This window comes from Drosophila serrata, unplaced genomic scaffold, assembly GCF_035046125.1.
Source record: "Drosophila serrata isolate PLE 108 unplaced genomic scaffold, ASM3504612v1 contig_273, whole genome shotgun sequence".
NCBI lineage: Eukaryota > Metazoa > Arthropoda > Insecta > Diptera > Drosophilidae > Drosophila > Drosophila serrata.
In genome coordinates this window covers 208,295-231,176 of record NW_028257171.1, presented here as the reverse complement: position 1 = coordinate 231,176, position 22,882 = coordinate 208,295, and the positions used below count along the sequence as shown (strand labels likewise).

The 22,882-nt window shown below is 36.9% G+C and overlaps 1 protein-coding gene across 1 annotated transcript in view; it reads right to left on the bottom strand.

The window, feature by feature from the left end:
* eIF5B (eukaryotic translation initiation factor 5B) overlaps positions 1 to 22,882 on the bottom strand; it is a 45,039-nt gene that overhangs the window by 6,890 nt on the left and 15,267 nt on the right. Inside the window, exons 5-7 of the mRNA XM_020944345.2 lie at positions 19,394 to 19,470; positions 16,373 to 16,568; positions 14,449 to 14,556 (exon numbers count right to left, since the gene is read on the bottom strand). Coding sequence (XP_020800004.2) covers positions 14,449 to 14,556; positions 16,373 to 16,568; positions 19,394 to 19,470 — 381 coding nt within the window. The remainder of the gene's footprint in view (positions 1 to 14,448; positions 14,557 to 16,372; positions 16,569 to 19,393; positions 19,471 to 22,882) is intronic.

The following is a 22,882-nucleotide window of genomic DNA, read 5'->3' as shown; positions in this document are numbered from 1 at the left end:
ACAACAACAACAAGAGGCAGAGCCAAAGTAGACAGGAAACTGTTGCCAACGTCGCGTTTCCTGTGGGCGCCCGCCCCAATGGCGTCGCTGTTGCTGTTGCTCTCTCTCTCTCTCTTTCTGCCCCTCTCCTCGTTCCCGTTCATCGTATTTCATTCAAACCAAATAAATTATTGAAATTTTTTGTTGGCTCGTTGCTATCGGTGCAAATAGCTACAACACATTTACACACCCCATCGAGGAGGGCAGCATTTGTCACCATTTCCTGTCGTTGATTACTCATACGCCCCGTGGCACCACGTCTTCGTTGCTTCTTCTGTTTCTTATGTTTTTCTTGTCTTTAATTCTCTTCCTTTCTGGGCTCTTGGTCTTCTCCTCCTCCTCCTCCGCCTCTCTCTTCGTAAAAATGTTCATTAAATGTGTTAATTTATTTCCATTTCCACACAATTTTTTCTTTCAACATTGCGCCGCTGCTTTTATGAGAGGAACGAAAACAACCCAGTGGGGGATATTTATGATATACAGAATAGATATGGTGCAGAAGGATGGAATATGTGTGGAAAGGGGGTGTGGGAAAGTGCCAGCAGCAGTAGAGTGGGGGGAAAGTGCGAATTTTCTGGGCACCGAATTTTCATACGAAATGATGAGCGGAGAAAATTGATGGGCCTGTTGATGCAAGTCGGAAAAAATATGAAAAAGAGGAGAAAACTTGACTTGAAAGGAGATCAATTTGCAGAGAAATAAAATTTAATTTCTATATAAGAATTTATCACATTTTGACTAAGTTCTTATTGGCTAGAAACATATTTTGCCTTGAAGATTAGCTTAATTTTAAGTATAATAATCCAGACTTGAAAATGTAATATAAAATGGATTTTGTTGAACATAAAGAAAATCTTTTTAAGTGAGAGATATTCCGGAAGTTCTCCCACATCATCAAAAAACAATAAATTTAATTTTTTATATATTATTTTATCCTTAAAACCTTCAACCTTTTATAAATCAAATATTTTTCTATCGAATTCTAAAATAAACATACTTAAATTGTCCTAGATCTATTAAAATTTCCATTCTCTCAGTTAGTTTTCAATTGATTTCAGTCACTTTTATTAAATTAATCCTCTTATATATCTGCATAATTTAGAACAACCAAAAATAGCCAAAGAAATCGGTGGGGGGGGGAGATAAATATATATATTCAGTTTTCGATGCCAAAGCAAACAAATTCTTTATTGGGCATCGGAGAAAAAATTCGATGACGACGCGGTCGTCTCGTGTCGTCGAGAAACCCAAACAAGTTGACTACGAAAACAACATTTTACATTCCACATTTATTTCTCTTTTTTCCCCCCTCCTGTTCGATTTTGTATATATATTTCTGTGTGTATCAGCGTTTATCTAAAAATATGATTTATATATTTCGTGCAGACCGGATGTCGTCTATTTTCGAAAAAAGCGCTGCCTTGTATGAATGAACGAAAGCAACAACCGAAAAAAAAATATGAGAGAGAAAAACCACAAATCAAAAGCCAACAAAATGAGATTCAAAAACAATTTGGTTTTTTGTTTTTTTGTTTAGTAAAATGTTTGAGAGAGAGACACAAACAAATAGATTGTCTGATATCTTTCTCTCTTTTTTTTGGGGCATCACAAACATTTTTGTGACACAATTCTGTGATTTCTTTCTTGTTCCTCTCTCCAGCCAGCTTGTGTGCTGTTGTCAGCAGGAAACACTAAATTAGTTGACCGTAGAGAGAATTACCCCATATACAGCATAATATATATCTATATGCACACATTTATATATGTGTCAAGCACAGGCAAAAATTCGCAACATCCGTCACAGGGGAAAGAGTACGAAAAATAAAAAATAAATGCAAGAAGACTAAGCAAGAAAGACAGCTCAAGTCAAAGGTCCCGACTATGAAATACCTGATAACCAAAAGGAGTTGCATACAAAATGCTAAGATATCATAAAGATATGAAATGTAGCTTATTTGGTTCCTGAGACGATTTTAAAGTTGAAATATCTAGCAAAAGCATCAAGTTAAATATAAAATAAGCCCGAAATTATATACCCCCATTAACGGATCTTAAAATAAATAAATATATTTATATATTTCATAACTACCACACTGCGCAGCTGCAACTTCAACTGGTAGCCCAAATAACATATAAAAAAAAAAGAAATAAAAACAGTAGCAAAATCCACAACATCAATTTCTTTCAATCTCGGCTGCCGGTCTTTGGATTCTTCTCTCTTTGCAAACCAATTCTTCTGCTCCCTCGGGCTTCCAATCTACGCTTTTTCAAATGAATCGAGATTCTTTGCTCTAAAACTTGCCTACGTCATGTTTTTCGAGTCAGAGAGAAGAACTTGTCGCTGATTCGAGTGCCCAGCTCAACTCAGCTCAGCTCAGCTCACAGATGAGCTTGTTGCCCCCACATTTGAGGAAGCATTTATATAGTCATCATCATAGCAATCACTATGAACATGATCACGATCCATCCACGTCCACGACGGACCACCAGATAACCCCACTCAGCAGCTGCCCACAACGAGCACCATGGAGATGGGAGTATATGGAAAATAACCTGAGGGGAGATGTGATGGCAGACCAAAACATGAGGGAAAACTAAGGAGTAGGTGTGCATCAGGGCTGGAGAGTTCTAGGAAATGTAAAAAAAAACTAAAGCTTGGGTTGGTATAAGGTAGAAGTTGCAGAAATTAGCTTCAGGAATATAAATAATAATAATATTTAGAGCTCAAATAGGTATACAATAATTAAACCAATTGATAAATAATAGTATGAGGCAAGAATTTAGTGTTGAACAGAAAACTTGTTAGGAGCAGTGTTGATTAACAGTTTATAAAGCAAGCCAATTGTTCTATACTTATATATAGTTATTTTGTGGGTTGTAACTACATTCAAAAGAGTGCTAGCCATCCCTAAATTTACTCCAAAACTGTCCATAAAGACCTCAGCTCATCTCTCGTCATGCAACGCCCAGCAAACATGGCTTTCAACGGCATTAACAATGCCAGCAACACCTACCAAAATAAGCCAGGCCGCACTAAGCCATTCATTCATTGGAAAGACCAGAAAAAATAGTAAAATAAAATAAGAAAAAAATATAAGTAGCAGCAGCAGAAGAAGTAGCATCAGGCACCGCACCATATGTCTAGTCATGCTCATTAGCATCTCCAGTATCTGCGGCATTCGCAGCTCCTCCAAATCTCTTGAGTCTCCCATCTTTGCTGCAGTGCAGCAAACGCCCACAACGCCCACAATCAACACTCGTAGGAGTAGTAGCCAAGTTGAAAAAAAGAAAATCTTTCACTCACAGGAAGTTTGTGGGCAACCTCATCATCATCATCAACATCAGCATGAACATTAAAATTAAGGTGAGCAAATGAAACCAAAACTCAGGTGGGTGTTGCCAAGGTGTTAAAGAGCAACAGCAACAGAAGCAGCAAGCTCCATTGATTAGAAATGATTAGTAACTTGTTTCTGATAGTTTTAAAGGTCTGAAAAGTACCTTCATAAGTTAAGGGAACTTGCTCAAAGCTTTACAAGAATTATATATTATTTTAAGGGATTTTAGCAACAACTACAAAGTATACCATACTACCAATCATCTTGTCTAAAAATAACTGCCTACTGGTGATAAATATATCAAATATTGACAACAAAAAACCCCCAACCCTAGGGAAAACCTTATAAATTGACAGTTGCCAAGGTGTTCCTATGATTAGTATCTGTGGTTTTGCTATTAACGCTTTAGTTGAGCAGCACTCGAAAGCGAAAATTAAAACTCATTGATTATTGTTTAATTCATTTTTGTGTTTCATTTCGGGTTAACGCCGTGTGTTATCGGGCATCGGAAATACTTGATAGATACCCGCCAGCTGCCAATTAATCAGTTAAATATCAATAGCATTTGTTTTCTGTTCTGTTCTGGTTATGGGAAGGCCAACAAGGGGGGAAGAAGCCAAATTAATCCAAGTGCAAAACAATCAATTATGAGGCCAAGTGAATGAAATTGAAGCTCTGAACCCTTGGGCTTTGATGAATACCTTTTGATGAACGTCGTGATAAGGAATCAAACGAACGAACAAAAAAATTATAAACAACAGGTGATAATGCAAGTTCCATTGGACTCTGCTCTGAAGGAAGTGAATGCGCACCAAAATTCTATGGAATAGAAATAGTTCAACAGGTGGAGTTATCTTTAACCAAAAATTCGTATCAAGTTCAATGCCTGACTTGATGGCTATTATTAATATTTATTTATTCGCTAGAAGTCTCAAAGGTTCTGCGAGTGATGAAAGCTGAGGTCTCACCACCATAAAATATTATCTCATCGAGGGTTTTCCCCTGGCCTCATACACCAAATAAAAAACACAGAAACCTCAAGTAGATTCGCAATTTTGTTTGTTTAACGAAAGTGGAGTCAAGTGCCGGAAGCTAGTAAGTATTTCACCATCTACTTGAAGTTGCTGTAAACAAATAGTTAAAATTGTTTCGAGGTATGGGATTCTATGGAAATTTTTACAATATAATTAGGAAACAAAAATTACCTAATATAGTGAAGGAGGCATCTCCGACCAAATAAAAAATATATATTATTAATCAGCATCAACATGATCAGTAAGTATCAATAAACATTAAAAAACTATGATTATTAAGTAACTATGATCAGTAATTAACTTCGAGCAGTAATTAACTCTGAACAGTAAGTTTCTATGACCAGTAAGTAACTATGATCAGTAAGTATCTATAAGCAGTAAGTATGTATGATCACTAACTAACTTTGAGCACTAATAAACAATGACTTGCAACTTTTGTAACACAACACATTTCTGAGACTTGGCCGGCAGCAGTCACTTCATTCCGGGAATGTTAGAACCTGTTGGGAATATGCACACATATGCACAGATGTGCGAGATTTGTTTTATGACCAAATTTAAGAACAAGCTGTTTGAATGAAACAATGGAGTTATTCTTCTATATAATTTTACTAGTATATAAGTCGGAGCATGGCAAATCGGTGAACTATATATATACATATATATAGCTGCCATAGGAACAATCCTACAGCTTTAGGGAAAAAAAATTATAATTTTGGCAGTTTTCAAAAGATTTTCATTAAAATTGAGATATAAACACTTCATTTTATTAATAAATCGTTTCAATTCATGCATTACTTGACCTATACTACCCAGAAACGTATTCAGCTCTTTTATCTCTGCTATCTGCCAGACTTCTTTTTGGGTTTCTCCCTCAAAGATAATCAGCAATGTGATCTTAAACACTGGTGAATTATTACGACATGACCATAATGTAACCAAAAAAAAATTAAAATAAACAGAAGCTAAGAGATACAAAGGGGAAACGACATCATTGGGGGGCAACCTCAACCTCAACCGGAATCTTTGCCAGACATTTTGTCAGCCCTTTTCTGCTGCCGGTTTATTGTTCCATTTAGTTGAACAATTTTTCTTCTTTTTTTTGCGTAGGTGTTACGTGTGTTTCCCCGGCTTTGCTTTTTATTTCCTTTATTTTTATATAATTTTTGCATGCTATTTTTTATGGCTTGCAGCAGCAGCAGCACCTTCTTTCCTCTCAGAAAAACGAGCATTTTCGCGATTAAACAAACGTCAATTAAGTATATTTATTTTGGGTGCGCGTGTAAATGGGTGGAAAAAAAAGGGAGAGGAAGAAGGCATTTGCTGAAAATAAGAACATTTTTATGCCAGTTTTCCGTCGGTTTTTGTGCAAATTCAGCATTTCCGGCCAAGAAAAACTGAAATGTGACGAAGGCGACCAACTGACCGAGCGAAGCGAAAATAAAACCAAACAGAAAACAGCAAACGACGACGTCAATTTCCAAGCCACAAAAACAAAAAGCAAAGGCAAAAATCACAAAATACAAAATAAAAAAAAAAATACAAAATAAAAAAAAAATACAAAAAAAATATAAAAAAATAATACAAAACAAGAAAGAAAGCTAACTTCGGCACGCCGAAGTTTATATACCCTTGCAGATAGAACTTCTGTGAATAGGAATCCATACAATATTAATTATATATATTTGTGTTTAAAAACAATGAAGTAATACCTGCTTTCATTTCATTCACCTATACATATTATATTTGCAATTTTACAGTCACAGATTTTTTTCCTCTACATCAAACGATCGTTTGTATGGAACCTATATGATATAGTCGTCCGATTTTCATGAAATTTGCCACAAAATTTAAGACTTATATGAAATGGCTATATCTCAAATTTGATGAAAATCAGCTGAAAACTGGAAAAGTTATAAATTTAATTGTATTAATTTCTCGATCGTTCCTATCGGAGCTATATGATATAGTAGTCCGATTTTCATAAAATTTTATACACAATTGTAGAGTATAGTAAAATCGCTATATCTCAAATTTGAGCCAATTCTATTGAAAACTGAAAAAGTTAAAATTTTTTTTGTAAAAATTTTCCGATCATTCCTATGGAAGCTATAGGATATAGTCGTCCGATCCGGCCCGTTCCGACATATATACGAGTGAGAGTATATAGAAGGCTAACTACAAAGTTTCATTTAGATAGCTTCAAAACTGAGAGACTAGTTTGCGTAGAAACGGACAGACGGACAGACGGACAGACGGACAGATGGACAGACGGACAGACGGACAGACGGACAGACGGACATGGCTAGATCGACTCGGCTGTTGATCCTGATCAAGAATATACATACTTTATATAGTCGGAGGTGCCTCCTTCACTGCGTTGCAAACTTCTGACTGAAATTATAATACCCTGCAAGGGTATAAAAAGACAGAGAGCGGCGAGTAATTTGCTAATTACGCTAATTTCTTTTGTTGTTGCTGGCCGGTCGCTGGGTCGGTCTGCTTTTATTGCAATTGCCATTTGTAATCGCAGCCATTGTTGCTGTTGCGCTTGCTGTTTATTTTCATAGTAAAATAAATATATACACATATATATTTAGATATAAGGCACTCGTAGATACAGATACATGTACAGAAAAGGGTGGTATGGTTTGCAAGAAACAGTAAATAAATAGTGTTTTTTTGGGAAAGCTTAGAAGGATTGAATAAGGGTTTCTTGGCTTAGTAAAAATATATTTAATATATATTTAGAATACTGATAATGAACATTGAAATCGTAAGAAATAAGTAGATAAACTATATTTGTAGCTTTTAAAAATATATGCTACATTTCTTGACAACAAGAAATGTTTATAACAATGTTAAGACAATTTATGGGACTTCTTTTCATTCCCAAGTTGTTATTAAACATTTACTTAATTAAAATAAAGCAAAAATATTATTTAAGGAACTGAAGATGAACATTGGCAATGACAGAAGCATTTATATAATCTAGTCTTCATTTTTTGTGTTCGATTTTAAAATAATTTAAATAAGACAAGATCTTCTTCCCTTTAAAAACTCCCTAGTAATAGGTACTCCCCTCCAATATCTCTTGGTACTTTTGGCACACCCAGAATGTAACTAGAATTAACTTAAATTAATTAACCCAAATTTCTCTCAGTACATTTACAAATGCAGGGCAAAAAACAGAAGACATAGACGTAGTTGTAGCTGCACAAGAAGAACAAAAAAACGCGTATCTAAGCGGATTTTACTATCTTATCGTTTGCCTGAATGACTCTCCACATATGTCTGTGTGTGTGTGTGTGTATCTGTGAGTTCGAGTGTATCCGAGTGTTCGTATTTTATGGCAGTCGAAACACGAAGACCGCCAAAGCCCCTCCCCCGTCCCCTCCCACCATCCGGAATGGCCTAGGCAATAGTCAAGGCAACAACAGGAAATAAGCATTTTTATGAATGAAACGAAAGCGAGGCACAAAACAAGCAAACATACAGATAGACACATAGATACACACCAATACAATCGTAGATTTTCTTACTGTTACCGCTTTGTGCAAAATGTTTAGCAGAAAACAAAAAATAATAGCGAAAACAGTGGCAGTAATAATAGCTCCATAATCAATTTGCGGCAAAGGAAAGTTGCTCTTGGGTGGGGAAATCTAATAATAACAATAAAAACAATATATCTTGGAAGCTTAGATTACTATGAATATTTAGTATTTTAATTGTAATATAAGTGTAGGTTATTTGGAACAATTAAGTGGTAAAATTACTTTGAAAAATCATGGATTATGTCTTGATGAACTATAAATTTTATTTAGATAAATTTAAGAGAAACTTTATAGACCCAAAAAACATATTCAGACATAAATGTCCTACAAATCTTTGTAAATCATATTAAATTACCTTTAAAGGTTTATATATTTAATATACAACATTATTTACTATTTTTGTAGTAATATATTAATTATTAATTATTATTATACATTACTCCAACCACACTTTTTTACTTAACAAAAGCACCTACAAGTCTTCTGTCATATTCCTGTAGTTCTATAATATTTCCTCCACAAAAATAAACACTTAAAATGTGCCAACTTTAAGTTTGAACTAAAAACAGTAACTAAAACACCATATTTACTATTCCCTCTCTCTACACCTGCTTCTCTTTTTCCCATTTTACCATATTTATTTCCATTTTATTGTATCAACTTGTGTATTTGTAGTTTTCATTCATGAGTTTTGGTGTTCTGAGCGGTTTGTTGTCGTTGCCACTATTTCGTTATGGTCTGTTTGCTCTATTTTATATTAAAAGCTTTTATTGTGACTGTCTATCCGATAGATACAGGCAAAAGCACAATATATAGTATATATAAAATGTGTGTGCGCCCACATGTTTTTCCAACTGTTTCCATTATGAAATCTCCTCTGCTGCCTGCCTGCTTATCATAATAAGATACAAATGTATCTAGTAGATGGTTTCATTCATGAAAAATTCCCCCCTCAGTTTTCACAGTTTTTCATTCATAAGATGAATTTCCGCTGTGCCTCGACTTGGGCACGTTCAGGAGACACACATACTATACTCCTTTTACTGTACTGTATTCCATATACTTCCTTTCCGGATCCTGCACTTCCGATGCACTCCGTTACAGGATCTGTCAGAGTCTCCTTCCCTCTAGCTCCTGACCTCGGCCAGCTGGCAACCTCAGCACACTTTTGCCATGAGTACACCATCTATCTGTATTTTTCATTCATAAAATTATGGGCTTACACTGATCGAAAAAATACTATAAAAATTTTTAAATAATTTGTAATATTCTAAAATTATTTTCCGAGATTTTAAGCAACTTAAAGAGTTGAGAACTTAATGAAATAAATATCTTAAGTAACTTTCAAGCTTCCTGAACACATACCTAAGAAATTTACATTTTCCCTTCTATACCTTTCCTTCTTTTCTTTTTCTTTCAGTGCTCCCATTCATTTGTTTCCTACGTGCGGAAGCGTTCACTTCCGTTCTACTTCCGTTTTGCCTCTGCCAGCTGAATGGGAAAGAGGAAAAAGAAAGAAAAAAAAGAAACTGCAGCTGCCTGTCTTTGGACTACCGACAATCGGCTTCCGTAGGTCTCTCTCCTCCCTCCCCATCGACTTCTTTTGAATTTAATTACTTGTTCCGGTTCTTAGCGCTGTTTCTATCGCTTCATCGCCATCCTCCTTAGCAGTTATTATTATTATTATGTGTGCCCCATGTTGTGGCATTGTTTAAAGTGTTCTTTTGTCGCACACGTATCCGCAAAACCGATTTGAATTTCGTGAGAAGAACAGCAACCCCCAAAACTGTGAAGCGAAAGATGACGCAGTTCCGACATCCGTAAGAGGAAGTAAGTGTCCAGGAAATTATCGTTTGTAATCTGAATAGTGAGATACTCTTTGCAGGTTCTCAAATTCGGTAAGAGGATTCTCTGGGAGATCTAAGATCCTTAGTTTTATAATAATAATGAGTCTAAAATCATTGATATTTTACACTTAAACATTCCTGACAAAGCCCGTAAGACCCCCCTCTTTCACTCGTCAAAGAATCAGTGAAATCAGCGAAAAGAATTGCGTAGATCCGCTTGAATTTCATTGAGGCGACAACGGAAGTCATAAGCCATGAAGGCTTAACCATTGAGGCAACCGGCGAAATAAAAAATAATACTTAAATCTTGCACTTAAATGCTCAGGCAGGCAGTCAGTCAGTCTGTTTTGGGGGGAAAATAATAATAATCAAGAAGAAAACAGAAAGAAACAGGGGCAGTGGCGACACCCTTACCTACTTAAATTTAACTCGCAGCCCATAAATTAGGCAAGATCAACAACAGAACCCGGGAGGGGATCGAAGTGGTCCAAGGCAAACAGCTACTATATAGAGATACTTTTGTATATATATCAGCTTGTATAAAAATCGAAAACTGCAAGAGCCCAGAGGCATTTAATTAACAAAAACTAGCAGTAGCAGCGCCTCGAATGAGCTTTCATTTCCGCTACAGCCGCAAACACTTGAGGCATGAATGAAAATATTAAAAGATATCGATCGCCGCTCCTCGTTCCTCGTTCGATCTCCAGCTCCAGCTCCATCTCCCGGGGAGCTGCAACCGAAAACTCTTTCTGCCACCAGATTTCTGGTTTCTCTGCGGTTTTGCTCTGGCTTCGGATTCAGAGTTCGGGGTTTGCTGTTTGGGTTTTGGGTCTGGTTAAATGGCAACAACAGGCCACAAAATAATATCTATATACACATATGCAAGACGATCTTGCAAGTGATCTGCCAGAGTCCAGAGTCAGTCCCCTTGGCTTTAAAGACCGTCTTTAGGCAGTAGCCAGAGTTGAGACATATACAGTGGAGATTCGAAAGGTTTTTTAAATAGAAATCAAAAGATATTTGGTAAATGGTAGAATATTTATTTATACTATATATTTTGAAAATTTTTTAAAATTTATTTGTGAATGAATTGGTTATGATTAATCCACTCAGAAAAATTTGAATTAAACGGTTCGATAATACACCTTAACATGAGGTTAATTTATTCTTTTGAAGTATATTATTTATATATTCAAAATAATACGTTTATATAAATTTAAATTAATAGTTATATTAAACCAATACAATAATGGTTTTAAAGGTGAGATCTGTTTAAAAAAGAATTGAGATTTAAGCTTAGATTAATTTATTATTTTATTATTTGCAGGGTATTACACTTTCAGTCAGAAGCTTAAAACTCAGTGAAGGAGTCATTTCCGACCCTATAAATCATATATATTCTTGATCAGCATAAAAATCCAAATCGATCTAGCCATGTCCGGTCAAAAAAAAATTTTTGAAATTTTTTCGAAATTTTATAAGGGCTCGTTAAAATATTCAATAATGTGGCAAAAATTAAAATGTAAAAAAATGTCAAATTTAGTATGCAGATTTATTAACCTGGTAAAAACTAACACAGAACAGCTTTCCGAATTAAAATAATTGATTTTTTGGCTTAGTTATGAGTTTTTAAAGTTTATTCTAGTCTTTAAATCAATCTTTTAAGATCCTTTAAAGATGATCTCAATACTTAACATTCTCTATGCTTTTATAAACCCTAAAAATATATAGATTTTATAGAAGTTCAACTGTAGCCATAGACATTTCCCCTCCTAAATAAATTGCTTGTAGACCCAAACACATTCAGTTCGCAACGTCCATATGTTAAGTGACTGACGGATTTGGATTTGGCGCTGGGTAACGCCTCCAACTTCCGTTTGCTGTTTTGGTTTTGGTTTTGGTTTTGGCTTCGGGTTTTTTAAGTGCAGAGGCAAGAGGCGAAATAAATGTATTCCCCGGTCGGGAAAGAGGTGGAAGTGGAGGCAGAGGCAGAGACTGGATGCAGATGATCGCTGATCCGGTGGAGTCACTCGCCTGGATGGGGAATGGTGATGTCAGTCAGTGGGAGATGCGGATGCGAGGATGTGCGAGAGTGGGGCGTGTTTGGCTTAGATTGTGCCTCTTCGATAAAGTGAAACTCTTTGATGTACGAGCATTTTGGGGGCAGATCGAGGCGGATCTGATGAGACCGGAGGATAAACAAACGGCCCTGAGGCCTGATCGTATGGGATCAGATCGGATGGGATCGCTGCTTAATTAGCCACGGTGACCCTCAGGTAGATTGTTGATTAACAATTGGATATTTTTTTGGGGGAAATTTTTAATTGAATTTGAATCGAGAAGGAAGTGGTTGGATTGAGGAAATGTATTCCCATTGAGATCATCATCATTTCTTTAGATAAAATTGGCCTTCTTTAGATTTGTGTTGATGTTTACCCTTAGGAAAATGCAGATATTGTTTAAACTTTAAACTTTCTGGGGGAATCACTTCCCTCTTTTTACTTAACCCCAAGACCACTGAACCCTCTCTCTTTCTCTGACCTGTCATTGATCCCTCACCCTGAGATTAACCCCAACGAACTCTGCCTGCAGACATGATATCCTGTTACCACATTTTGACACTTTGCAAACGACAAATAACCCCAATTGTCGAGGGTTAAGGGTTGATCCGTCACCTGTTCAATGGCAAACCCCAAAAACGAAACGAAAAGGAAGTGGAAGTGGTTACATTGGATCTGTCCCTGCTTTCATGTGTGAGAACGGATGTGTTTTGGGCCAGTTCGAAACAATTACGCGAAGAGCAGAAACAAAAGCCGGAGCTCAAGTGATCAGAGTGTGCTGGGCCTGCTATTACAGATTTAATTATATAATTAATAAATGTAATCAACGACCGGGGAGAGAGAAAGACAGACGGACCATCTGGCAGGCACCACCGGCACGCATGCGCAGACACACACACACGCTGAGTAAAGGAAGTTGTCGCTTTCAAAGAAGCAAGAAGACAAGGGGCTGCCACAGCAACCTGGAGGAGAGACCCCAACCCTTTCTTTCTGGAGCAGAGAGTGGAGCGGAGCTCCCCCAGCTGCGAGTCAACGGAAATCGCAAAAGGCAAAAAAGCGACAAAGCAGCAACGACGACGATCAAGACGATGGCCCAGCATTCTTGGGCAGAAATGAAGTGCAGATCTAAAGTAGAATTGGATCAGGAAGGGGTTCGGTTTGGAGCAGGAACAGGAGCAGGAGCAGGGACTATGCCAGGCTATCACCGAATGAGATATTCCCTAGAGAAGGTAGAAATTATATTAATATTATATATTAATACTAAGTCATCTACAAATGAAGTCTTGTTCTACAACATTTACAAATAAATTTGCCCACTTTTGTTCCACTTTTATCTAGCTTTCCCTCTCATTTAATAAAACAAAACGTCTCTTGAAATATCTTAGGGTATTTTCCCCGTACAAAAATCCGCTTTAAAGCTGGGCAAAAACTAAAAAGCAAATGGCAAAAAGACACACAGAGCTTGGAGGAGCTAGAGGAGTTGAGGAGGAAGACGTTAAAAAGAATGACGATGAATGACGGGAAGCGCACAGCTTAGCAGCGTTCTCTTGGATAATTGAGGAAGTTATAATTGCCAATGAATGCCCCTTCTCTCCACCAGCACCAACTTCAATCTCCGGAGCTCCTTCGCCTGCTAAAAAAAAAAGTCAAAAGGAAGCAGAACATAAACCCTTTGGCACAAGATCGAAGTAGAAGAAGGTAGCCAAGTCCAGCCACTTGGCTTGGAAAGGAAACAGTTGTTGTCTTTGGCCAAACGGGAAACAGGACATGTCGGTGCATAAATTGAAATGAGTGTCGTCTTCGATGTCGTTTTATATATACTTCTTTTTATTTTTTTCTCTCTCCTTAACAACCATCAACGGAAGGACCGCAGTCGCTGTTGCTTATTATGATGGAATTTCGAAAGCATTTTGCGTCGCAATTTGTTCTGAGCGATGAGCTAATAATTATTTGCCCAGCTAACCAACACACAATTGAACTATCCAAGGAGAATAAATATGCTGGTATATATAGGGGAATATAATGTAGAGGCCTTTGCACCTGTGCAAACAATGAAAAGCTCTTACTCTTACACTCTCACCCTGCCAAAGGTAGCAAATCAAACAATCAGCTCCATGGGCCTCCTTTGAATACTCGATACTTGACACGATTTCGAAGACAAGGATTTCCATTGTGCGAATAGAACAGCCCCCGGACAACCAAGATGATCTACACTGTTCCTATCCTATACTATATATACTTGTATATATATCTCTTATATTTACGCTTTTATAGAGTTAGGTTGAAAGGAACCTTTTGTGGTGAGCAGAATGCATGAATAGTTAAATATTTGCTAGGGAATAAATATTAATAGATTGTAAGCAGAGAGAAAAAATGTAAAATATGATTAAAATATGAACACATATCTGAGATCTCAAGAGTATCTTTTACTATTCCTTAGATCTTTCTCACCACCCCAAAACTCATCACTTAATATCTTATAAAGTTCGAGGTTACACCATAATAATTTGCAATAGATATTTTATCTATAACACCATAATGAACTATAATTTAAGATTATTTTCTCAGTGCACACTTACCTCCTTGCTGGGCACACAAATTGGAGTGCCCACTTTGACAATCCCGTTCTCCACCATCACGCCCATCACGATCGGATCTCGACTGTTGAATATGAAATGTGGCAGTATCTGTGGATCGAAGAGATATAGGAAGAAACGAAGGAACGGAGAATTATTATTAGATCAATGACTGTTAGATAGACCATGATTTTCTGGGTTATAACTAATAAGCGGCTCAGTTGGGAACGATCGATAACAATGGGCCGGCTTTAGATCTTAACTACTTTTTAAATAATGTCTGATAATTATGGTGACTGAGGCGATGCCAGCAACGGATTTTAGGAGCTAGCATAACAACTTTAAGTCAATGGGGAAATATTACACTTTTAAATGCAGTTACTACAGCATTTTAGTGCTTATTTAAAGATTAAGTACCATATATGTAAATGTAAAGACATATCTTAGAGCTTAATGGTTGCTTCTTTCTTAGAGTTTTTTAAATCCTTTTAGTTTCTTTGACTTCAAATTTATATAAACTATATTTCCTAGTGCATTTTTTCTTTCGTGGCAACCAAGTTTCTAGAGTGCAAGTAACCCCAGTCCAAAAACCACTTTGACTATGCCAAGAACAACTTAATTTCCGTTGCGTCAACTGTTGAAGAAGGCCTCAAATGGGATGTGCCGCCTGCAGCACAATCAGAGTCAGGCCAGTGAGCTCTGCCATGGAAAATGGTTCGTACATTGGCCGGGGAAAATAGTGGAGAAAAAAGTGGTGGCCAAAGAGAACACGTTTTCCCCCCAACTCCCATTTCCATCTGGCACAGGCGGCACACATGCACCAGCTCCCAAGCCCAAGTTCCTCTTCTAAAGACAGAAGGCGAGTTAATAACTCAAACTAAACAACGTCATTGTTATTACAAGACCAGCGACTGAGTCTTGGCCCCTAGAGAATGGTTGCGTTCAAGCAGGGAATATATGCACAGGGAAAAATTAACATTAAATATCTTTAAACTATATATATATTCGTTAAAGTAAAATATATATTGAATACTTGTCAAAGAAAGAATGAGGATTTATATAAGATGCATAAAACCATAAAAGGTTCTAAAACCTATTCTCATTTTAAAAATGTACTTTCTAGCCTTTGCTTTATATTTATTATATCTTATTTATAGTGTAGGAGAGAGATCCAAAGATCTAGAGAAGGAATACAACTATAACAGCTGTGCGCTGTGTGTCCAATTACCAGCACAGTGGGAGCCCAGTGGCCAGAAGTGGTCCAGAGTGGATCCAGAGTGCGGTCCAAAAGTGGCCCCGAGTGGAGTGTGGCGTGTGTTGAGTAGTCTCAGCATTGCATACGACCGAAATCTAATGATTGCCTATAAATCAAATATGCTGCTTAAACATTATTTGAGCAGGAAGTGTGGACGTGATGCAGGCGTCTGTTGGGATCCAAAGGCTTTAATCGCTTGCTGAGTGGCTTAGCCCGTCTATTGGCTATTTCTTGTTGGCCAGCATCATTAAGCCAGCATCGAGACCAGACATGAGGGAGAGACTCAGCTGGAGACCCATTCTAGGGGACTAGTAACAACACCAGTCACAGTTCCCAGTTCTCATTTTCTTTAGAGGCAGAGATTGCATTTTACACCTGTAGCTTTCGGGGGTAATTGCAGAAATGGAACACGAACATACCATGGCATTAAAATAATACCCATAATGACAACGAAATCTTTGCGTTTCCGTCTTTAATTTAAAGAAAACTGATGAGAACACTAGAAGAAATGAGTGTGACTGGGAAACTATGGTAGTTTTGATTATATGCCTAAGGGGGACTTTTCTTGAAACTCATTAAAGTTGGAAAATATATAGAAATACTATTTTTAAACCTTTTTCTATATCTAAAAACAGTTCTTAACTCTCTAAAAATTAAAATTACTCTACTTACCCTTAGCTTGCAGGGAAATACAGCAACAGATCGGAACTCTTCGCGTTTCTTCTGCTTAAGTTCCTCTCGATAGGCGGTGAACTTGTCGAACAAATGATAGATAATGTCCGCTTGGAATATTTTCACGCCCAAAGAATCTGCCATTTCCTGTGCCTCCCTCTCAATTTTCACATCGAAAGCCAGAATCGTTGCATACCTAAATGGGCGGACGAAAAACAAGATGAATAAATACAGAGATATGGAGGAGAGGCCGAGCAATTTAAAACAATTAAAAGTATATGCAGTCAGAAGCAGCAACGAGCATAATAATAATAACAATAATAATACGAATAATGATAATGACACCACTGCAACAGCAGCAGCAAAAGCAGCAATATCTCGGCTCTTCCTGTCTGGCAAAGACAAGAGTTGGCCTAATGATCTGACAGAGCCAAGGCACCAGGAAGCGTTAATAATTGAAATCACAACAACCCCAATGGACAACAGAAATTAAATCCAAGAGATCTCTGCGCGGCTGTTTGTTTAGCTTGGTTAACTTTTGCCTTGTGTGATGGGGCTTTCAAATGACAGGAAATGGTTGGCATTTCGAGGAGAATTGAAACAACTCTCCAAGCCGACAGGAAAAGGTACCAAAGTCAACTAATGAGGGGCACTTTTGGGGATCTTTCTTGTTTATATATGTACATATATAAAACATATAAAAATGAAGCTTAAAAGAGGCGAAGCAGTTTAGGAAAGGTTCCGCGACTAATCGAACTATGAGTTATGGGCTATTAATAAAGCCAACATAATTATTAAGGAGATATAAGGCCAGAAAAGGGTAAAGAACATAAGCTATTAGTTTGTGATATATGACTATATCTTCACTCTATGGTGGGAAGATCCTAAATGTTGCATAAATAAATATCTTGATAAATTCCAGCCCCTAAATATACTTCCAATTTCAAAAACGATTGATCAAAATCCTCTCAAGAACCTTAAATCACTTTCGGAGTGGACAATAACCAATTTTATGCATAAAAGATCACATAAAAACAGTTAAGGATTTTATGGAGCGTACAGATATATGTATATTGAAAAAGGAAAGAGAAACCCATTGAAGAAGGCACTCTCCGCTGAAGGCAGACAATTTTTATGAGCACTCTTGGCTCGGCAGCGTTAAATGCAAAATTTTATGGTTCGAAAATTCCAAGCGCGTAAAAATCATAAATAAATGAAGAGCAGAGTCAGCCAAGCCACACATAGTAAAAGATAGTGGGGGGAATGGGCAAGTATCTGGCGGATGCGTTGCCTAAAAGCGGGCATAACTCAGTGCGCGGTGCACGCATGCGCAGAAAAAAAAAGGGCCAACAGCGACGATGTTGCGACGCCGGAAGTGAGTGAGTGCGTCAAACGGAAATGCTCCGTCTTTGGCCTGGGCGTAGATACAAGATACAAGATACTCTGGCCAGATACCAGATACAATTGTGGCTAGATTTCTATTATTTGTTACTCTTTTGTACCCTGTAATTAAACGTTAGAAGGGTATAATGTACATAACATAAAGAAAACAATACATTAGATAGTTTCTTTTGTCTTGCATTAAGTAAATATAGTTCATAGAATATAAATAGTTAAAAGTATGTACTGATTTTTAAAAAACTCAAGCCCGGGTATTCTATTGTCGACTTTGTATTCTATCTTTTTCTTTAACCCTATTTCTTTTCTTTATATATTTTTTTCTGTTCGAGGTTTTCTGTTTTCGCGCATGTGACAGCGTAATTTGAGTGGGCCGTAAATGTATCTGCAAGTCGCCATCTGTATTTGTATCTGCATCTGCAACGCCAGCTTTTGTTGTTGCCAAGCAGAGCACGAAAATAGTTTGCAATTGCAATTGGAAACTGGATAGGGGAGAGGCGAGGCCATCAGCCTGCTACCAGCAAAAGTGAAAGAGAGTCGGGAGAAAGATATATATATATATATATATCTAGAGATATGGCATAATACGTGGACTGGACTATTTGGCACCACTTAACGCCGCTAATGAGACAAAAGCTGCCGGCTTAAAGGTTTTTCGCTCTCTATATAATAAATCATGGCCTGGTCTTTATCCCAAACCCCCCCAACTTTTTGCCGCCTGCAGCAAAGTGCATTTTGTGATTGTGATTGCCGCTAAATGAATCACTTAACCCGAACCCGACGAACGACCATCGGACATCGGACATCGGACATCAGCTCCTTAACGGCGGCTATATCACACACGATCTTCAAAGATCCGCCCATATTGTGTTGTTTATAACTTGGCGGGTAGACAACGTACGGGCAAGTTGTGTTAATGAAGTTAAGCGGCAATAAAATTGCATTGTTCGTTGTCATATATCAAAAAGTCGTTTATTCTTGCTCTTGTCCCTCCTCAATGTAGACCTCTTGCTGCTTTAAGTGTTCAAATATAAGACCCCCGCCTGACAATGTGGTTGTAGAGAAGGCTTTACCACAGATACTATATCTTGGAGGTCTTGTAAATGGACAAAGGAAGGTGTTACATGTTGGACACGTTCTTGGAAAGAAAGTTCTTAAAGAGGAAAGATTTTATAGAATACTACACCATTTATTAAATGTAATCTAAGAACCAGGAAGCTAATTAATATCCAACAGACTGTAATTGAATTCCTCTGGTATTTCACTTTCAAAGTACTCTATGTGAACTAATAAATATTTATATTTATAGGTATATCGAGTGAATCAATAATGAATGATCCAGTCATCGTCTCTAATTCCCAGCTGTCGACACAATTTTTTTTACTGTTTGCAAAAAATCCCTCAATGGGGGAGTTCAATAAACTTCCTCGAAAGTGAATTTGATAGTGAAAACTTCCACTACAAAGGGATTTACTACAAAATTTCCGCATTCAGCAAATTCCCCAGAACTTTGCCGATATTGTATAATCGCAAATGACACATCCATCCGCCAGAAAAATAACAACAAATAAATAAAGAGGGGAAAGTAAACATAGAAGCGATAAATAAATTGAGTTTACTTACTGCGCCTCGTGTTCCAACATAGTGGATGCCTTCATTACATCGCGTTTCACCACGGGACCAATTCGAATGGCAGAATACTGGAATGAAATAAATAAATACAAGATTTTAAATTAGATTAGGATTATGGTATAAACTTCATATATATTGCTTAAGCCTTACTTCTCTTCAAGAGCTAGCTTAATTATGCTTACAAATTCAGCAAAAACTTTACTTTTACTTCCACAAAACAATATTAACCTGACATAGAATATAGTTTATTTATAATCCCGAAATAAATCAGACATGTAAACGTACTTCGCTTTACTAAAGTTGTCAAGCATGTGGTTCCTAAACTTTTGCCTTTTATTAGTATGTACAACATACACGATTTCCCTCCATTTCTCTGGCCCAAAAGCATTTGACCCAAAGAAAAGTTTTCGACTATTTTTAGTCGCTTGGCCATAAAGAAAATAAAAAAAAAAACAAAAAGAAAAATCGAAGAGAAAAACAAAATCTAAACTAAACAAGCAGCCCACTAAAGTGAAACATTTCTCAAAGGCGGAGACACACTAGAGATTGAGAGAGAGAGAATGAGACCTCCACCCGATGAGTTCATTCACATCGAAGATGTTCAATTTTTATTTTACTCGCATGTATTTATTTTTTTGTATTTCGTCGCCAGATGATTACAAATGATCATTGATAAAAATAACAGCAGCAGCAGCAGCAGTGCGAGGCACTGACATGAATGAATGGATGGATGGTTGGACGGATGGATGGATGGATATATAGATGGATGGATGGATGGATGAATGAATGAATGAATGAATGAATGAATGAATGAAATGGTGGAGCGCAAAATGGAATTTGCTGTCGATAGCGACTTAATTGCGCCACCGGATATGCACGCGCCGGCGATAAGACCGGAATAATGAAAGACTCCACAATTGAACCCATTAACAACAACTCGTTTTTACACTCTCTTTTTTTTACAGCCACGATATGCCTTGTGTAGTGATAAATTAAAATGTCGGCCTATCGACTAGATTAATCTGATTCATTTAAATGTCAGAGAGCTTATCTCACTCACATAAATTAACCAATATTTGTTAGTGCAAAAGAAGCAAAGTTTAAAAGCTTAAGATAAAGTGCTACTGGTTTTCAGAGATACTTAAGAGACTTTCCTTATTTTTTTGATAGTTTTTAAAAGTATTTTGAAATAAATAAAGTTAAAAGAAATCTTGAAAATTATTATTTTATAAATGTTGATAGAGAAAGAAGTTAAAATGCGTATTACCATACAAAAATCTTTATTTTTACGCATTGTCACTAGAACTACCTTAAATTAATTCAATTTCCTTGTAATTTCTCAATTTTATCAACTTAAGAAATAACCCGAAAGGGTTATCCAACTTCTCAATGCAAAATAAGATCGATTTAAGCCTCAGAAATTTCCTGGTAAATTCATTTTTAATTAAAATACACTCAAATTCTGATTTATCAAGGTTCCCCCTTTTTAAGAAGAAATCACAGTATTAAAAGTTCATATAATGTTTTATTTAAACATTGTAAACAGTCTCCTCTCCATTGACGTCATATGAAATTGCTATTTTTCTGCCTAAGTGCCTTCGATTGTAAGTCGAATTCAATTACAGCTTAACCCATTCACAAGCTTTTTTCATTCATTACGGCGAACTCGACGCTCTTATAAAAGAAATTGTGTGTGTAACTAACGGCAAGGCGAATATACGTACAAACAAATGTACATACAGTACGAATAAAAAAAAAAAGTAAAAATAAATAAATACCGAGAAAAAGCCGGCAGAGAGAAAGAGTTTTGCAATCAGCAAAACAATGAATGAAATCGGAAGTTTATTGTTGTGTGCAAATTGTGGCACAGAGACCAAAGAATTGCATGTAAAACGGAAAACGGATGCAAACGGAAGTGATAGCGAAATGACCCATACCCTTACCCTCCCATGCACTCAACAAAAATACATATTACTCAGAAAATATATGTATTTTAGGGGTTTTTCTTGTTAAAGAACAAATAATATCACAAAGTGTAAACTAAAAACAAGAAAGGAAGCTAACTTCGGCACGCCGAAGTTTATATACCCTTGCAGATAGAACTTCTATGAATAAAAAACCATACAATACAAATTATATATCTTTGTGTTAAAAAAACAATGAAGTAAGTAATACCTGCTTTCATTTCATTCACCTATACATATTATATTTGCAGTTTTACATTCACTGATTTGCATTTTTCCTCCACATCAAACGATCGTTTGTATGGCACCTATATGATATAGTCGTTCGATTTTCATGAAATTTACCACAAAATTGAAGACTTAAATTAAATGCCTATACCTAAAATTTGATGAAAATCAGTTGAAAACTGAAAAGGTTATTAATTTAATTGTATTAATTTCTCGATCGTTCCTATGGGAGCTATATGATATAGTAGTCCGATTTTCATAAAATTTTATGCAAAATTGTAGAGTATAGTAAAATGGCTATATCTCAAATTTGATCCAATTCTATTGAAAACTGAAAAAGTTAAAAATTTTTTTGTAAAAATTTTCCGATCATTCCTATGGCAGCTATATGATATAGTCGTCCGATCCGGCCCGTTCCGACATATATACGAGTGAGAGTATATAGAAGGCTAACTACAAAGTTTCATTCAGATAACTTCAAAACTGAGAGACTAGTTTGCGTAGAAACGGACAGACGGACAGACGGACAGAAGGACAGACGGACAGACGGACAGACGGACATGGCTAGATCGACTCGGCTGTTGATCCTGATCAAGAATATATATACTTTATATAGTCGGAGGTGCCTCCTTCACTGCGTTGCAAACTTCTGACTGAAATTATAATACCCTGCAAGGGTATAAAAAACATTGTAGAAGAAAACCTGTAAAACAGACCTGTCTAAATCGATTCTCTTAATGATTTTAATCAAAAAAACATATACCTTATGACTTCAGAGACGTTTTCTTGCTTTAGAGATCATGTGACATATTTCAAATTAAATATAGAGATTTATTTAAAGTGTTATTTTTGTTGCCATGGAAAAACTGATGCCGATGGGTACAATGGACCATTGGCTTTCCACGTGGCAGTTGGCACACCGATTTCCAACTGAATATCATTTCGCACAAACAATCAGAACGTGCCCCACTGACGCAGCAGCACTCGCAATCGACATCAGAATCGGAATCCAAATTGGAATCGGAATCAGCATCAGCAGAAAGACCAAAAGAAATTGGAGATGGGCGGAGGGAAGGCGTTCATTCATTTATTCATTCATTCATTCGTTCGTTTGGTTTGCCTTTCGCCTTTGGAAATGCGCAGAATTTGTGGGCGGGAAGTGCGTAAGTGGCAGGCAGGAAAACGCACGGACGGAAAGCTAATTAGCAGAAGAGCTGGCTCAGCCACCCACCGCCCACCGTTGGCATTGCTGATGCTTTTCCACCTGCTGACGTCAAGTGGGAACGCC